Raw genomic sequence first — 20,439 nt, forward strand, 5'->3', positions numbered from 1 at the left:
TTAGCCTAATTTACAACCCTGCTAGATTTGGCTTAATTATTGAATACAGAAGAATATAAGATTGTTTTTACAGAGAACTAATGTCCATACGTGGAAACAAAAAACAAGTCGCACAACAAACTTGAGAAAAGCTCCGTTTCCAGGGCTGACTTGTTAGTTATTATCGTAGACCCAGATGTCAGTGGGATTTACACTCAGGTTGTTTTGCTTCTGGAACAGAATCCAAAAAGTTCAGGTTTCACTTCATCTCAATCTAATGGGAAACACAACCTGGCAGCCAAGGTAGAAGATGCTTCTTATGAGATTGGCAGTAATTTTGACATCTGCCGAGAAGAAATTAAAAATACATCCACTCACAGCTCCAATGTGATAAGCGATCACTCACTACACACAACTTCTCTGCAGCATTGCTTTCATAACTAGTTTAGTCCAAGTGTAAAGCAAATCGTTCAGTTCACATTTTACACAACAGTCTGCAAACCAGAGGGTATATGCTTTCTGTCTAAAGATGCTGACCAGCATGTCGCTCCACAGACAACGACCTCAGCGTCTGCTGCTTTTACTTCTGCACGGGGACAATCCAGGACAGATCTGCTCTCTTCATTATTTAGCTCCATTTAAAGGCAGAGGTCCCCGATCAGACGAGCAATGTTCAGTCAGGGATGTGCTGACACCTGCTCCAGCACACAGCGAGGACAGAGAGACAGAGAGACAGAGAGAGAGAGAGACGGAGCGACAGAGACACAGGGAGGGAGAGAGAGAGAGAGGGAGAGAGGCAGAAAGAGAGAGAGAGAGAGAGAGAGGAAGAGAGACAGAGGAACAGTGAGGGAGAGAGAGAGAGGGAGGAAGAGAGAGACATAGAGCAAGACACAGCCAGAGAGCCAGAGAGGGAGGAAGAGAGACACAGAAACAGCGAGGGAGAGAGAGAGAGACAGAGAGCAAGACAGAGTGAGCGAGTGAGAGCCAGAGAGCCAGAGAGCCAGAGAACCAGAGAACCAGAGAGCCAGAGAGCCAGAGAGAGAGAGAGAGAGAGAGAGAGAGAGAGAGAGAGAGGTAGATAGACACAGAGACAGGGATGGAGAGAGAGAGAGATAGCAAGAGAGAGAGGGAGGAAGATAGACACAGTGAGAGGGAGGAAGAGAGAAACAGAGCGAGACTGAGCGAGAGGGAGAGAGAGACAGAGCAAGAGAGACAGAGAGAGAGAGGAAGAGCGAGACAGAGAGAGAGAGACAGAGAGAGACAGACAAAAAAAGGAGAGAGAGGATGAGAGAGAGCGAAAGAGGGAGAAAGAGAGAGGAAATAAAGGAGACAGAGAAACAGAGGGAAGAAGGGAGATACAGAGAGGGAGAAAGAAAGCGAGACAGAGAGAGAGAGGGGGGAGGGAAACGGAGAGGGAGAAAGAGAGGGAGGAAGAAAGACACAGACGATGTGTGAAAGAGGCTGTGTTTGCCAGAGAAGGCTCAGAGGGCGAAGCAGCTCGGCGAGGCGCAGCTCTTCCAGAGGAGCACCTCACAGGACAGCTCTGGCAGAGTCTGAAGTCACAGAAATTCCTCAGTCTCGCCATGTTTCAGTCATTTTTTACAGACGATCACGTTATTTTCATTACCTACAATAAGGTGTTGTAAGGGCGTTACAGGGAAGCACATTGCTGCTAATCGCCACTTCCATTAAGGTTTGTTTAATTACAACTGGTTATCAGCGTTTTCAGGGTCAATAAATCATATGTAACAGTGAGTGAGCTCCTGTGTAACATGTGAACTGGCTCCACATATCTTCCAATCAACATATCCACTTCCATATATTTCCCATTCGCCGCCTCCCTCTCTCTCACGCTCACTTCCTCTTTCTATGACTCTCACACACACACACACACACTCGAGCTGCAGCTCAGAGCGACATAAGAGTGCTCAGTGTGGATTCAACACTTATCTCTGAAGATGCGCACTTCTTCTGGCAGATGCATATATGTGTTTCCTCAGAAACAGGATTGAAAAGATCCTTTCAGCAGCATGAAATGTCTTCCTGATTGAAGGTGGAGTAAAGCTGGGGAGAAAATAGTGCTGATTTGAATTATTGTATCAGGGAATAGTAGCTGCAGAATTACGCTATCAGATGATTTATGTGTCTCATTGTTAATACATGGGGGAAAAGTTTAGATTCAGAAGCATCATTATATTTTTTTGCCTGATTGTCTTTTGATGGTTTTGTTACATTTTCAAATCATGTGGATTATTGTCAAATATAACCATATGTAATTTATCATGCAATACAAAAACTCTCTCATCCAGATAAATCTAGAGAAATCTACAAGCGCTCCAGCAAATAATCATATTAATCAGAATCTATATTGATAGTATAACAAACTTAATATATTTGGGTTTTGATCTAATGCTTTCATAAAACAAGCAATCAATATATATATATATCACTTTCAGTAATGGAAACTTTACCCAAGTTTTATTGACGGAAGGATAAATGATGAAAATAAACTGCAAAATAACAGATATTGAAATAATTGTTATTGGTAGGAATAAAATCTAAGATCAATAATTTACATAATTAATAGTTTGAATACCCAAAATAAAATGTTGTTTTGTTTTCTATGACACGTCCAACACCTAGGTTCACCCCACACAATGGGAAAATATACCTACCAAATATTTTCTGGTAAACATACATAAAAATCCAATGCGTAAAATAAGTTTTAAGTACTTTTAAATGTTTCAAAATACAAAAAGTCAAAAAACAATCTGCTGCAAACCAACAGATGTTTGATGATTTTTCACATCTTCTTTTTCAGCACTAACAGGGTAATTTCAAAATGTGCATGAAAACTTTAGCCTTGAACGAAAGGCAGGTGTTGGCCTACAGACGGTGGAACATGTGGGATGTTTGAGGACTTGAAGGATTCAGCATCTGCATTTTAGAAACCTCTCAAAAACAGAGGCTTCTGCACAGGAAGCAGAGAACAGTCCGATAGCTCCTAATACAAAGAATTGTCCAAACTGCTCCATCAGGTCACCTCTGATGGACGGGAGGTGTTTTCTGGGACAGCATCCAGTCCTGCTCCAGGATGAATGATGACATCAGCCCTTTTTAAAATAACATTTCAACCTCTGTCAGGCTGCAGACCTTCATCCACCACCACCCTGGAATATGTACTTGATTGTATAAATTCAAAGACATTGAAGAAGACGAACTCTGCCTTCTCTAATGAAGGGCCTCGATATCATCAGGTCGGTTTAGCCCCTTCTGAGCGATAAGAGCATCCATATCCTAATCTGCTGATCCCAAACTTGTATAATCAGGGGTCTGCGACTTTATCCCCCTGATGAAGCTGTTTCTTTACAAACTAATCCACTCCCCTGCAGAGAATATCCAACAAGTCCTCATGAACATGTTCTACCAGTAAGGAAAATGAACCAAACCTTAGTTATTATTATGCATTAAATAAAGAATGAGCAGCTAGCCTACTTAATAACTTTAGACACTGACACATTGTTCATTTCCCTTATAATTATTACGTGTGGTTGTGTCATTTTTTTTTTTACAAGAAATATCCTTGTAATTAACATCTAAATTCCAGATCATTTCTTGGAAATGAGGGGAAAACTTTGCAGGAAATTACAGGACCTGTAACACAAGGTGCTCCTGTGCAGAGGTGACACAGCTGTACAGATAACCTCCTAACCTTAACACCTTTTATGGCAGTACAACACTGAGCGGTCACTTTTAAAGAAAATAGAATTGTAATATAATGTATTGTAGAGTTCAAACACGCAAAGATATAATTATATCATATTTCAGATCAGTTTCTTTTCATCTCAGTCTGAGACCTATCTTTAAAAATCGTGTTATAGTCCCATCACCCGGTCAGACCCCAAAGATATTTAACTAACATGGTAACAGGTCAGACAGGTCTTTACTTATAGAGCGTTCAGCTGCATGATAAGACAGATGGTCTTTAGGTCTCTGCTCCACAGATAATGTAACTAAACGTCCAGTAAGTTCAGGATCAACACAACAACAACAGTGTATTTAACTTGTAAGAGGCACTACGTGTCTCAGAAGGAGATGATAATCTAGCGGCTGAGAGAGTTAGTCCCTCCGACCAGATCTGCAAGATCTGAAAAACTGGCGTTCCCAGAATGCTGCAGGGTTTGTTTGCAAGGAGACTCTGCTGGGAGTGGACCGAGTGAGGAGAGCGGAGGGGGGAGGGTGGAGGGGGCATCACCAGGAAGAGCTGGCTCATGCCCAGTGCTGAGAGTCTGCCATCCACCCCTTGAGCACACGCTCCCTCCTAAGCTCTTTACTAAGCTTCACTCTCATGACTGTAGCACGACACGAAGGAAAATGAGTAGGAGAGATGAAGTCGAGCTTCAGTCAAGCAAAGACGTTTAAAAGACAAAGCTAAGAAAACATCAAAGGTAAAAACAGCAATGACACTCTGCTGCTGGAAATCTAGATTATTAATAAAAATCATGGGGGGACTGCACTGTAATGACACTTGAAGAAACAGGTTAATTTGGCCGATGGAGATTTATCAAGTGCGGTTAGGGAGGTTTGCATCTGCTGCTGAGGATGTTTGGTTCTTTCTCCTCAGGTGAACCAAAGACTTGGAGAATCATAACTGTTGAGAGGATCTTTCCTGTGTTTTACCAATGAGACAGGCAGGGGAAGAACATAGTAAAGTCCATTTAACCCACTTTGCGGGTTTTATTTGAGTTTTTCAATTTTCTTCTACTGCTACTCTTCCTACAGATGCAACTACGCAGCACGTTTCCCTCCATCAGCTGAAGCTGCAATGTCTTGTCCATCAAGAATTAGTGTATATAAAATAAATAAGTAATTATCCAATAAAGACTCCTTCATTGGTCCCACACAATGTGAAGGATGAGAGGATTTGCATTCGTAGAGCATCACATCCAACTCTGATTTTCTTTGCACATCTGATGCACTGGAAAACTGTTACTGTTATACAAATTACACACAGCGAGTGTAGACAGCCTCAAGTCCATCAAAATCAAAACACGTTCTCCTACAGCGAGTGGAACAAACTTTGTTTGTGTGCTGGAGGTGTGGTGTCGTAATTTTTTGAAAAATATTATGAAGTAAAGAAAAATACAACACATTCACAGCGGTTTTGATTAGCTACTCGGGTCATTAGGGGTTCATGAACAGAGCGCCACAGAGAGCTCGGCATTTACGACCCCAATCTCTGCAAAAACAAGAAAGAAAACTGCGACAACTCAAAACCTGATTGAGCCAAAAATAAAACAAACATTTGTCGTGTACTGTTTGGTCTGTATTCATTTGCAGCTTTTTAATAAACAGACTGTTATACTGCAATAGTTCTCAGGGGGGAGGATGACCTTAAATCTTATAGATGGTGAAACATATTGACGTGAATTGAAGCAGAAGAGGCAGTGAAATCAAACATATTCAAATAGAAATTCTAACAAAATCCCCCAAATTATAAACTGACATTTCTATTCTTTTCCTATAGTTTTATGAGATTTGAATTCTGATTTTAAACTAAAGACATCATTCAATGTGTAAAGAAAAAACACTCTCACATAGCATTACAACTCATTCAAGCACAGTGGATGTCAGACAAATTAAAACCCTGCTGTCAAATCATGGAAACGCAGCGTTAACCAACGTCCCAGACAGTTTCAACACCAAGACAAAAACTGAAGACAGCCCAGCCAATCTGAAACTGGACCCGCAGAGACAGTGGGAGGACTAACAGACACCAATTCAGCACTACTGGGAGGCCCCAGATACGTGAGTGACAGTTCTGACACCTCCACAAATCCTGTCTGCTCCTATACGTCTCTGTCTTGGAAGAAACGCGCCTTCAGAAGAAACCCGAAACAAGAACAAGTGTGCCATTTCACGGTTCAGGAGGGAGATTCTGGATCGTGTGCAGCATCAAGGAGCCGTCGCACGAGCAGGGAATTACAGATGAATATCATCTGGCCAAAAGCCAGTTCAACAAACGCTTAAAAAATGCCAAGTCCCAGCACAGGAGCGGGGAGGAGAGTCAGTCTGCCATCAGTGAATCGGGCTGAAAATAGTCCTTCAAATATACCACTCCTCAACACTTGCCAATGACATTTAATTACTTCTATATTGCCATCAGCGTCCCTCTTGCTTCACCTTGATTGGTTGCCAAGTCACCATTGACTTTGGTGAACTAACCTCGCGTCTCCCTGACCATATGCTGCCTCCCCAATGGGCACTTGGCACCAGAAAACTTCTTTGACCACCATTTACTGTGACTGATTGTTCATACCTGAGCAATCCTGTGCAAATCACTGACTGGTTGTAAAAAGAAGGGTCCTGCAGTATGTTGGACTTGAGCTTTTCTTTTTACGTTTTTACATGTCATTAAGTAATAAAGTTGTTCGTTTTATAACCCTCAAGAAAATGTTTTTTAGTTTCTTGTAACTTTTCAATTAATCCTGTTTCTGAATTTCTGACCAGTGTGAATTTAAATCTAAATTGAAAAATTCAGATTAAATCTAAACACATCATTTCTCGTGGAATACGTGTTTCAGACTTTCTCTGCAGTACCACAATTTGATACTATTTTATGATGTGATTTTTTAATCTTTACTGATAAATAAATAATCTACAGTAATTGTCAGTATTATCCACATATGTACAGAGATAAATGATTTTACATGAGCTGTTTCAGTAAATGTATCCTTTTTTTAATGTTCTGGTGGAAATTAAAGAAATTAATTTAACTGTAGACTCATTGGTCCTTTGTTTGTGCCTACGCGACGTGCAAATATAACAAAACACCACTCACGAGAAAGGAGCCAAATCTCAGCTCCACTGAGCTGCAATAATCCTACTTTTCCTTTGTTTGTTTTGGAGCATATTAGTTTTTAACCATCTGTTTCCAATCCGTTGGTACCTCCAAATCTGACCTGTATCTCCCAGAACTGACAATTTTGTATTTTCAGAACTGCTACTTCCAAGTTTTTTTTCTGTTGGATAGACTGGAAGGTCAAGAGCGGACCACCAGTTTTTTGGTATTGGCCAATATCCCTCATTGGAGAGGGCTGATACTAATTCAGTTAATATGCATATGACCAGCCTACGGTATCCCATGGGAAAGTATAGGATTTGTAGCTTCATATCAGAGTAAGCGCATAGAAGCTTATAGTTTTCATTACTTAGAGAATTAGTTCAATATTGTGGGTCAAAAGCTGAGAAGAAAGTGGAGCCAGTTAGCTTAGCTTAGCATAACGAATCGGAGCGGGGAGACGGATCTGCCCATCTCACAAATGAACATGTACTTTAACGTGTATAAAAACTAAAGTGAGAAAATACGGGTGTAATAACATAGCATGTTACACCCCATGCAAAATAAATGGATTATTTTCTTAATTTCAGTTTTTGTATTGTCAAAAAATACATATTTAATCGGGAACATGTCACGCTATAGGTAGATGTTTGTACAATTGGACAGAACCAGGCTAGCTGTTTCCCTTTGTTTCCAGTCTTTGTGCTAAGCTAAGCTAGGCTGGCCGTGGACTCACATGTGCAGCTGAGCAGGCAAACAATAGTGGTGTCAATTTTCTCATCTAATTTCAGCAAAAACCCTCAAATCTGCTTGGTTTAATACATATTGTCCAAAAGTCAAACAACACAAAACTGTTGTTGTTTTTTCTTCTTTACATATCTTTGTCTGGAAACAAAGAAGCTACTTCCAAAGTATGACTTCACACATTCTCAAAATAGCAGACAGATGCTGTGTGGTCTCCATCGTGAGAAACAAGGGATGATGACAAGTCACAGTTTGTGTTAACATGAGTTTGAGAGGTTCTGTGCAGCACCAGACAAAGATCAGACACTTTATTCTGGGACACTGCAATAGAGGAAGTAAACCAGCTTTCATTTTTAACACGTTGCGATCCATGACTCTCCGGTGCAGCCTGTCATCCTAAAGTAAATCCCCTAAAGAGTGATGCAGATACCAGACAACACCTACGAATAGATATCACTGAGCCACATTCACGCCTTCGTAAAATGGAGAATTTAAGCAGTGATACCGCTGAGACATCCTCGGCGCCTAAATCTAACATTTCTCTGAAATATGTTTTTTTGCAGGGGAAGTTCTCACACCGTGCTCTTCGCTTCAGTGTGGGTCTGTCATCACAGGAGGAGCCAGACCTGTGGGCAGACCAGTTCTGACTGGGTATGTGGGGTCATGGGGATCAGTTACCAGGCGACAGCTTGGCACATGTCTCCCTCCTCTGGACATGAGTGGAAGAGCAAGGTTAAGTAAGTACATGGGTCAATGCAGAGTGCTCAGGAGGAAAAACAAGAACAAAAGGGATATTGTGCAGTTTGCAGGTCCAGGAATGACTAGTTTATGAAGCACTTAGATCAGCGCCAGGCGAGCCTTGCCGCTTACGTGCTGCTCACAGGATCACACACTCAGCACTGGGGCCCAGTGCATGTGCAGTGTGGAGATCCGGCACAGGGATCCCATGCACGCAGCAGAGGGCTCGATCAAACCCAGGAGTGCATTTTATCTGACACGTGATGCATTATTTAGTTACTTTTCCATCTTGAGGGCTGAGACGGTCACACCCCTCTCTGGAGAGCCCAAGTGGGACTGATTGCTATGATACAATGCACACACGTTCCCCCCCTCTCTCAGCTGCATGCGGGGACGCTATTCCCCCATTTGCTCTGCATGTTTTAAATCACAAATCACAGGCCCTGAACCCACAGACAGAATCAATCAGCCTCTCGCTGCCGTGGTCAATCACTGTGGACTCCAGGGTTTCTACCAGTGGCATGTGCAGCAGCAGCAGATATCATCATGCACATGCACCAGGCCTTTGCAAAGACAATCGCTGTCTCCCTGACATGATTAAACCAGGGATGAACTTTCATGTGACACACGAGAGAGTCTGTGGTACAATGAAATAGCTCCACACTCTATGTGACCTGACATACAATACACACACACACACACACACACACACACACACACACACACACACACAAAACACGGTGCGAATAGGGGAAAGCTGCAGCAGGCGCACACGCAGACATCGGATCATATGCAATGTGCGGCACCACATATTCTGCACTTCAACTCACCTTGAGCGGCCGTTCCTCTGGTGCTGAATACACTTGCTATCAGAGTGGCCACATACCAAATCATAGTACTATTGCCGACCAGCTATTACCACGCAAAGTGCCCCGTTCAACCAATCTCTCATATTCGACCTTGCACCTCGCGGTCTCTCGGCACGATCCCCCTTTTCATATCCTGCTCTCTTTCCTCGTGGCGCGTCCCTTCATCCCTTCCCTCCCCCGTCCTTCCATCCGCATCCTCTCCCGAAGAGACAGAGCACCTGCACCGCCGCGCTTGTAGTAGACGGAGCCGTTTTTACGAGCGCATAGTGAAACCGAGTGTGAGGACGCAGCCACAGGTCCGCCCCCTCGCCGCCGTCCCATTGGCTGCGGATCGAGGCACCGGGGTTGCGCATTGGCTCTGCGCACAGCCGCGCACCCGGAATGACAGGCGCGCGGCCCCGTGCGCACACTCAAGGTGAGTTGGAGCGTGCCGTAGTAGTGGAGCCGCAGTATCATGCGCATTGACTGAACAGCCGCGTCCACGTCTTTGAGCACCTCTCCTAAACTGGCCCCACGTGCACCGCCGCCGCCGCCGCCCGTCATCCATTCATCCGCACGGGCCTGCGCGCCGCTCGTCGTATCAGCGCTGGCACCGTGCGCCTCTTTGTGCCGCAGCTTTATGAACGAGGGGCGAAGCTGGTGGATGCGAGTGACTCATCCGTCGCTCACCCATAGCCCCCGGCTGTTGTCATGTCGCTGTCACCGACATAAAACGCTTCTCCCCCCCCCTCACCACCACCATCCCTCTTCCTCTCCACCACCGTGTCTGGGTTTGTGTGATGGGTGTGGCGACAGATACTAAACCATACGCCTGTGTGTATGTTTTCTCGACGGCCGAGAGCGCACGGATGCAGCCCCGCCACGCCGCGCACACATGGGCACCAGTGATAAGGCTTCCTCAGACTCCCTCCCTCTGTTTTCTACATGCATGACCGCGGAGGATGCATTCCGCCTGTGCGCCTCTGGCTGCTGCACATCAGATCCCATCGCCGCCGGATAACGCGCCGCTCACACCGGCTGCTGCTCAGCGCCACGTTCTGTACATCTCGTTTTTTTTTCCTTCCTGCAGATTTTGTCACATTTTTTTTTGTCTGTCTGTCCCCCCCCCCCCCCCCCCTCCCTTCCCTTTTTATTTTTTATTTTTTTTGGAGCCTGTCATAGGCTATTCCTGTCTGGAATCAGAGACTTAACAATCAAAGACATTCTCCATTTTCTTATGCAGAGCGTTTAATTCCTGCAGTAAAATCCTGCTGAGTAATACTCTCATGACACATCTCAACGTTTTTATCACGATTTTTTCCAACCAGCTCAGGGGGTTTAGACCATTTTTAGGAAAGGACGTCACCCCAATGTCTGAGAAGAGTTGCACACAGCCTGGTCCCTCAACCATTCACCCCTCATGTGCACTCAAATTAAGTCATCACATCAGGGCCTGTGCATGTAACACACAGATGGGGGGGGGGGGCACAAACACAGTATGATGTGTCTCAGTTTGCATAAAGGTTCAAATCTCTGAACCCTACTCCATATAGAAAAATCGTTCTGGCCCAGGTTTGGCCCACTGTCACACGGTGATCCGGCACATTGGCACTTGGATCACTCACGTCTGCCAGAACTGGTCCACGAGTAAAACATAACCATACCGCATGTCAACTAAAGGAGGTCTAAATTTAGTTTGTGGTATTTTTGGCCATCTTGACCATTAACCGCACGGAACATTTTAGGTCCACGTCCATTGTGTCAGGTCCAGAAGTGCCTCATCATTGCCTGAAGTGCGACTGGAGGGTTGAAAGCCACATACAAAAATGTAGATATCAATATAGACAAGAAATTTAAAACAATGTCTGGCATAAAGTGCAGGTGCTTGAGCACAACCTGGGTTCTACCTGTGCATGTGCCTGGGTCAGGTTATGATTTGGTGATTGTAAAGGCCACATATCAAATGTGAATTGTATTGAGGATGGCTGTGGCTGAGGGGTAGAGTGGTCGTCCTCCAACCTGAAGGTCGGCAGTTTGATCCCCAGTCTGACCCATCTGCATGCTGAAGTGTCCTTGGGCAAGATGCTGGACCCTGAATGGTCCCCAATAGAATAACAAAGTGCTGTAAAGAGCTTTGGGTGGTCATCAAGACTAGAAAAGCGCTATATAAATACAAAACCATTTACATAATTTTCCAACTCACCAAACTTAAAATTGGGCTGCATGTTAGCATAGCGTCACCATAAAACATTTAAAGCCAAAAGATTGATTACTACTGTAAATTTAAGATCAACTGACTGATGCTATTTAACCCTGTGAGCTCCTCCATCACAGATGCACAGCATACATACACACATGCATTAAATACATACATACATACATATATACATACATACATACACACATACATACATACAAACAGCTCAGTACATGTCCCAGTGTAAGCAGGTAATGATATCAGAGGCAGTGTTGGATGCTGCAGAGAACATGGACCTCTCTCTAGAGCAGCATCACTACAGGGAGACTTTCACCCTGCAGCAGACTCAATGGCCTTTAACAACTCAAGCTATGAGTCACAAGTTTTGACTCTTGATCATCAATAGCTGTGCAGCAGCAGGGAGTCCTTGTTTAGTCATGCTGCTGCTTGACCCATCAGGAGGAATGGACGCTTTCACATGTTAAAGTCTCCTCTGCGACGAGGGCTGCACAGAGGAGCTGTTTAACATCAGTGACCAAGACGTTTGGAAGGAGGAGCCTCTGTCAGAGTGTCACGGTTACTGTTAGTGGAGGTGTGCATTAGTTTGCTCTGACTGTTGCATCTAAATCAAGGTCACATTACCAACACACCTCCTTTAAAAGCCACATCCACGTGCTTACAAAACAGCAGGACACACTGTATGTGTATGGGCAATAGCACAAAGCCTCTTTCCACAGTGACACACACACACACACACACACACACATACACAAATATAATGTAATTTGCTCCATGAAGCCACAGGATGAGATTTGAAGAATTTGATTTCCTACAAACCACGACAGAGAAGAGATAAGAACAGTTAAGATAATCTCTTATGCAACATGACGATCAGTTTCCAGCTCTGCCAGTGGAGGCTGGGGACGGCTCTCACCAAAGGGCAGAGAGGGAACATGAACTGTTTCTAAATTTCAAATACAACAGGGACCAGTGTTGCTGGCCTGAAAAACAATTTAAGGATTATTTTCAGCAGAAAACTCTCATATCCCTTGTTAAATGTAAGGTTCATCTTTTATTTATCGAGTTTCACGTGGGTGTTTGAACTTGCAGCTTTTGCCCTGATCAGAAAAAGTATATTCCCATAAATGGACGTTTTAAATTGAACTCCGCTTTTTCAAATGGTGTTTTCTCTTCACTTACCTTCACTTCAGCAGCTTATGAGTTGTTTGCATGTGAGATCTTTTTGCATCAAGTATTTTTTGTCAAGAGTTCTTTATTTTCACTGTATGACTGCAATAAAAACCTGTGCGGAGCGAGCCTGTAGATTTCTAATTGATAACACACAATGGAATCAAGGGTAAAAACTTAGACTAAGTAAACATATAAAGATACATGTATGAATATGTTTATACAAGGAATTAAAAATTGAAAATCTGAACAACAAAGACGATGTTTATATTCATTTCTGCATGCAGCACAGTGATTTATATGTCGGGTCATAGTCCAGAGCACCAGTGGGATCTTCTCAGTTTGTCACCACTGTGAACAGGCAGCTTTTTAATCTCAGCAGCAGTGATGGTTTTATTTTATACTCTTGAGATGAAGTATTTCATTCCTAATCCATAATGTTCAAAAGAAATCAGTCATTTTTTGCCCTGGTCCTTTATCCCATGTACTGTAAACCCATACATTGGTGTGACTAGGCCTGAACCCCAAAGCTACCAGACTCACATGCTTCAGTGACAGAGACGTATGGATGTGTACACTGAGGGCCTCATCCACCATCTGCGCACTGACCTGCCTGCAACCAGGCATCATAAACATGTCTGTTTAGGGTGTTTTATAAACTCTGCACGTCTGTATTTCTCACACTTCATGTCAGCATCATTCAGGATTTTGACCGGCAACACGTCGGCAGCGTTTGATACAAGAGCTCAACCGTGGCCTTTCAGCAGGAATACGCACTGTTGATATTTGACAAAATGTCATTCTATTAGTCATTTATGTTATTGTGGATTTTTGTTGTGAGTTTCACAGAGAACAAGAGTGTATCAATTATCCTGAACTTTCCCTTTGCAAATCCTTTAACAACGATATCAACCAAATATATAACTTCCTTGATCCGTATTTTTTCTTTTCTTAATTCCTCTTATGCCTAAACCTAATTTAAACAATTTTTTAGGCCCTGCCTTTATTTGCTAATAGACACAGTACAACATTCAGAGAGTGATTGTATACATAAATGTGTTTTCAACTGGGAATTTAATGTTAAATAAAACCTCTAATGACAGGGCTGGAACATGTCCCATTCACTGACTTCACAGTTTTGTCTCCATCTCTGAAGAGGAGACTGACACATGCGTCGCGTTGGCAGGATGACTCAGGGCCTCAGAGTCACTTCCACTCTCTGCTCTGTTGCTCAGATGAGAATCACTGGTGATGGTGAGTGGTCGTCGGGGGAGTCTGTGGTCCACCAGTCTGAATGGTGGATCTGTGAGTGCAAAGTGTCTTCATCTTCAGTTTGGTTTACTGAATCAAAACACAACTCCAAATAAAGGACTGTTAATAGATCAAATGTCCGTCCATCAAACCCTCACACGGACTGATTCAACTGCAGCTCTACCTTCTGACTATTTTCACACGATATCTGCTAAACCCGCTCCTGTCAAACCCCTGCACTTAGCCTGTAGCGTCATCACTCCAGGGTTTCAAACACCAAGTTGAACCCCTTTCAACATGTGTGGTTGCCATGGTTTCAAACGTCTCTGTACAGGTGTGTGTTAGCGTCAGAAAAATAATGCTTCTCAGCGGTTAGTCTAATTTAAATACACCATGTCGTTGATGTTCCTGCCTAAAAACACAGTCACAGTGTGAAATATTAAAAACAAAAATCTAAATTTAAAGCCGCCTGCTCCCGTTATATCACACTGGTATCACCAGGTCTCTAAATACTGTTGCCTCCCCGAGCATCAGTTCATCTCTCAGTTCACTTGTGAGATCTATTAATACCACAGTGTTAATTGAGCGGAGCTGCTAATTCCTGAACTGTGGATAAGCACAGCATCGTTTACCATTTAGCCTCAGTGAATGTGATGCACCTCACTGTGGGTGACGCCATCTCTCTGATGAGAGAGAGTAAGGACCTCGAGCTGCTGTGGCCGAGGGGGGGGGGGGATCTGTTCATGTCTTTGTGGGAGAAACACAGAGGAAGAGGGATTTAAAAGTCACTCATTGTTCTTTTAACTTGAGATAACTTTCTGAAAGTTAATCCCACTGCACCCAATATAGAAACTTTTGTGGCGCGCCTGGCAGCACAAACTGATTCCACCTGCCAACCAGATGATGAACACTACTGGAGCTGAGAAGATTCAGATTCTGATTTACCTTTTTTCTGCCAAATTACTCGTCACTTCCTGGTTTGGCCAAACGTGTGTCTGAGGGTGGAGCCTGTTTAAATACAGAGGACAAGACCAAGTATTGAGGGGGATACAGTTTCTTTGTGTGAAGTTGTATGTGTTGTCTATTTAGTTTCCCCCTAATTGTTTCCTAATGGTCTCCTCAGCCATGTTATACGTCTTCATTTGTCTAATGTGTAAGGTCAGGTGCTTGAGTTAATGTAGTGGTTTGTAACCAGTGTTTTTGAGCAGAGATCATCTTTTAATGGGCCCAGTTTTCTACTTAACTAGCTCTTTTGTCATTCCTTTGTATTTTGATATTTTTGGGTGAAATAAAACTCATCTTTTGAAAGTAACTTTGTGCATTTGTCCTCTGACTTGCTGCAAAGTTAAACTGAGCGTGCTGCTGAAATACAGACACCTATATAGACACCTTTAAGTCTCACAGTCACCAGGATGTGAAACTTTGTCCTCCTTTCTCCAAACTTCGCTTCATGTCTGGGAATTTGATCCGCCTCTCTATCTGAACCTCGGGACACTTCTGTAAGTCCCACTCCTGTTCTGAGGAGCCCAGCCAACACCACCGGCTGCAGCTTTTAAATCAAATCCAAAGCAGAAAGTGTGTCAGCTGAAATCTCCAGTATATAGAATTAAAAAAGAAACTAAGATCAGAGAGGAGAACTAGCCCACACCTCCTTAGCAGTCCATCCCACTTTCTGGTTCAAATTCAGATGATATCTTCAATATGCTTAAAACTACAGTTAGTGGCAGACCAATAATATGAGAGCTGTTGAGAGGAGAAAATGAATTTGCTTCAAAGCTCACTAATCACAGCTGCAGGAAGGGGGATGGGAGCATATGAGAATCTTAAGAGCAGATTTCTGACACTCACAGAAGGTTACTCAGCCGCACGAATATCCATCAAAGGAACTGGGACAATTATGACCAACATATACGGCTACTTAATAGTGAACATTAGCATTTCTTTGAATCACTCCAGACGTAGGTTTTCCATTATCTTCCCGACCTGTGCACCACTTATCCTGAGTAGTAAGCGAGGAGACGATGTGTTACAGTGGCTCACATCAACATGCACTAATCACTGATCTGAGGTTCAGTGTCTCGCCCAAGGACGCTTCCACATGAGGGGGGGCGGAGGAGCTGGGGACCGACCCTCCGATTAGTGAACGACCCGCTGTGCCTCCTGAGCCATGACTGCTCTCTCTGCTTGGTCCACTGTCCTGTAAATGGGTTTATAATGATGCATTAAACATCTGCAATGACAGCTCTCCCCTAGTGTTTGCACTGAGATACATATTTAACAGTAATTTTCAGGTGTGTTAAAAACGAATTTGCCAATTTGCTGTGAATATTTGGCTCTGGATTTTGTTTTAACTCTTATAATAACCAGTAAACAGTTAAGAGAAGGTAGGAGTCACATGACTTGAGTGTGCGATATAAGAAGAGAACACACATGTGTGCTTTACAAATCGGTTGAAGTAGTTGTTTGAGTATTTACATTTCAGGAACTAATGTTTTTTATTTGATTTCAATTTAAAAAAGCTAAAAATATTTATATACATGTCTTGAATTAACATTTTAAAAATCTCTCATTTGTATTTTAAGTATAGTTAATCCTAGAGACATAATACCATCTTTGTATATTCTGACATATTTCCTTTTTGGTCCAAGTGTCGCACCAACAACGTTAATTAACTGTTATTATAATGATTCAGAAAAGCAGGGACACCCCCTGTTATCTTCCCTTATGCACTTTAAATAATTCACGATGTTATAATCTATTCCATGAAATAAATGTACAGTTTCATTTCACTGCAGGTTTCTTTTGTTATGCTGATATGCTTTAATATCCTGCGCTTCTTCCAGCTCCTTAAATAGTTTGTTTGGTGTCAGACCCGTCCGTCAAGCTTACAGGAACATCGTGGCTGTTTGAGACTGAATATATGAATGGATTACAAAAGTTGCTGCGGTGCAATATTCATATCATGAAATATATAAATTCACAGAGTAAATGATGCGCGGAGGCAGAAAACAAACCATCGTCGCTTTGTGCCAATAAGTTCCACAGGAAATGTGGTTATAAGAATAAAAGTGTAGATGAGTCACTGTGATGAATCAGAAATTGACCTCAATTGACTGAGTATGAACAGGCTGGATGAAATGTTTAGGATTATTTTCTTTAGCTTTGCCTTATTTTTGTGGCTTTGTGTCTCTTTGTTGTCATCTTCCACTTGTTTTGTGGTCATTTTGCATCTTGCTGTGGTTGTTACTTTGTCTTTTTCTCCTCATTTAACAGAAATGTCAACAGTCACTTATGACAAAGGCTCTTTTAACCTCTTTATCCAGTAAATCTGCTCTGTAAACTTTACATCACTGCCTAGATTTGTTTCCCTCTTCCATACTATAAAATGTTCTCCCAGGAAAGTGTATTCAAGCAAGACACGTTCCAAACCAGGACATTTAGTTATTGTGTCGCTTTGTGTGTGAAACAATAGAAATGTACCATTTTCAAAGAGATGCAGCAAAGGGGCGGCAAGCAGCAGGGACCTTGCAACACAGGAATGATTGCTTAGCAACATATTCTACTAACACTGCGACAGGCAGGCAGGATGGTGGGAGGGTGCAGGTCAATTGTAAAACCTCAACAAGTTCATCTTATTTGTGTTTTCGATATTTAAGTGGGTGGTTCAGGGGTTGTTATGAGATTTAAAGTGACTGTGACAGATTTTTTAAATTGTGTTCTATGACATACAATTGGAATGGCATATAATCCCTTTCTGTAACCTTTATTATAATGTTTCCAACAAAACAAACAATCAACCATATTCAATATAATTATCATGATAATTCATACATTAAAATAAGATGCTATGTTACAGTTTTTCTCCATTGCTTTGGTTCATTTCACGAAACAGAAATGACATTCTCAAAACAACACGTGCAAACCTCCAAACCACTGGGCACTTGTTCACAACAGATTGGAATATCTCATTCCTTTAATCAAATTGCAATTGTATTAGCACATCCTTGCAATGACAAGTACAATTTCCAACAGCTTGCACAAATTTCAAATGATTTAGAACACCTTTGCAAACGGTTAGGTACAATTGCCTTCAGTTAGCCCAATTACCAATTGAATATATATTGCTGGTGAAAACTGACTGTCGCTTCTCAGTCAAGTGGTTGTTCTCTGCAGAACATGTTGGCATAATTTCATTGTTTACATCATCACCTGCACAATTGTTCACTCTACTGTCAAAATCGTACAGGCACATAATACCATGAAAAACATCATGATATATACTGTAATAAGGATATCTTGGATCATTGGCTTAATTTTCAGGTGCAACTAGAGCTTTAGTAATGAAGGTTGAGTTTCACACATCTGATCACCAGTCACACAGTAAGTTTACAGTTGTTCTCAATTGCTTTGGCTCATTTCACGAAACAGAAATGACATTCTCAGAGCTCTAAGTGCAATTGGCAAAATAGCCCATATGGTTCAACTACATAGATCCCCTTCATAAGGTCATATCTCACTATGCCAAATTTTAGTTTGGATGTGCTTATTGTTTGACAGTATATTGTGCTGTACACATTTTCTGTTACTGTAAGCACGATGTATGGCAATTACTGTAACAATTTACATGGCAGTATGAGTTCAATAAACATATTTTATGTGAAACCTTGAATAAATCTTTTTTTCTGTTTGATACACATAATATTCTGGAAAGAAAACATCTACTGTAACCATTCAGTGACCATTCAAGGACTGAGCCAAGATTGAAATGTGCACATGAGGGATATTTCTATGGTCCACTGCCATACTGACAAAACATCTAAACATTTTGACCTGTAGTGTTTAAACAATGCCAATGGGACTTTTCATTTTGGGGGCACTGACTATTTGTATGAGAAAAGGATTTAGTTTTGACTGATGAGTTAACTGTTTTGGGTGAGATATGACCTTTTGAAGGTGATCTATGTAGTTGTGCTGAACCATATGGGCTATTTTGCCAATTGCACTTAGAGCTCTGAGAATGTCATTTCTGTTTCGTGAAATGATCCAAAGCAATGGAGAAAAACTGTAATGTTGTGACAGCTGAAGTGATGTCTGGTTTTACACTGCCACCTGCTGTTTATTTGCAGGAATCCCAGCATCTACAGTTACTAACAGTATATCAGTGCAAAGCTTGAAAATAAAAAGAATGAGAAAGTAAATGACATACATTATATCTCAGCAGGATCGTTTGGTTTCCAGCTCTAAAGTCCTACTCACAGAGCATCCTGCGGTTTTCCTGCAGGATACAGATGTTGAAATGTTTTATATTTATCCTCACATCTGTTTCAGATCAGTGACTTTCTGTTGCCCTGGTAATATTTTCCTTTTTTGACGTAGCATTGGGAATCAGCACTGGTCCAGTGGAGGATGTGGTGTTGATGTTGGACATCAGGCACACTAGCACAGTGATGTTCAGGCACTTCCTGTCTGTGAACCGTCCATCTTCCGCCCCGATGCCCTTGTGGCGATCATTACAGCTGAGTTTGCCCTCAGTGTTGTCTTACAGGCCACAACCAATGAGATCCTCTCTATGTCTCTTAGCATGGTGGTTTTACTTTTTAACAATTCTTGTGTCACATACGTTCTCTTGATATTGCGTTTCTAATATGTTTTATATTTGGTTTTACTGTAATTATTTATAATGTATTGTAAGGTGTCCTTAGGTGTCTAAAAGCATTGCTACAATTGCCGCATTTCATACATTTACAGTATATTTTGGTGACTTGTGTACAGATGATATAAATGCTAAAATGGCAACACAATTTGTAAGGGATCACGAGGGGGTCATTAACCATTCATTTAACCTTTAATTATGTGTCTATGTTGTAAGATTATCATGCTTTTCATGCAAAGTCTTATTCCGCAAGCTAAATGTACTGAAATGTGAAGTCGGAGAAAATATAAACACTCAAGTAAAGTACCTCAAAATTGTACCCAACTTTTAAAAGATGTACTTTGTTACCTTCTAGCAGTAGTGAATACTTTATACTCTGAAGCATGCAGGTGAGATTGCAACTGTTAAAGATACTGGGTTACACTCATACTGGGTTATCAGAACCATTTCCTATGTTAAGTCTGTTTTATCTCTCCACACAATTGTACATTTATATTCAGCAACTATTTATACTCTCACAGGAAAATAAAACCACTAGAGGGTGTAGGTCGACACTTTTTCACGACAACAGATCTCAATGAATGTCTGTGTGTGCTTGTGCGTCTGCGTGTGTGTGTGTGTGTGTGTGTGTGTGTGTGTGTGTGTGTGTGTGTGTGTGTGTGTGTGTGCAAGACTTGGTTTTAGGGTCTGAATGAGGGTAAGGATAAGGACCAGGCATTTAGTTGTAATAGTCAAGGACAGTGGCCATAGGGAATGCAATGATGCAATGAGTGTCCTCGATATTTACTGAGAGAGAGAGAGAGAGAGAGAGAGATAGATAGATAGAACGATAGATAGATAGATAGATAGAACGATAGATAGATAGATATATAGATAGAACGATAGATAGATAGAACGATAGATAGAACGATAGATAGAACGATAGATAGATAGATAGATAGATAGATAGATAGATAGATAGAACGATAGAACGATAGATAGATAGATAGATAAATAGATA

The 20,439-nt window shown here is 42.0% G+C and overlaps 1 protein-coding gene across 1 annotated transcript in view; it reads right to left on the bottom strand.

Moving 5' to 3' along the window:
- Nucleotides 1-9,403, bottom strand: part of igsf9ba (immunoglobulin superfamily, member 9Ba) — a 59,476-nt gene extending 50,073 nt beyond the window's left edge. Inside the window, exon 1 of the mRNA XM_053422853.1 lies at nt 9,133-9,403. Within this exon, the coding sequence (XP_053278828.1) occupies nt 9,133-9,196 (64 nt within the window). The 5' untranslated portion in view covers nt 9,197-9,403. The remainder of the gene's footprint in view (nt 1-9,132) is intronic.
- Between the last annotated feature and the right edge of the window lie 11,036 nt (nt 9,404-20,439).

Source organism: Pleuronectes platessa, chromosome 5 (genome assembly GCF_947347685.1).
Source record: "Pleuronectes platessa chromosome 5, fPlePla1.1, whole genome shotgun sequence".
NCBI classification, from domain to species: domain Eukaryota; kingdom Metazoa; phylum Chordata; class Actinopteri; order Pleuronectiformes; family Pleuronectidae; genus Pleuronectes; species Pleuronectes platessa.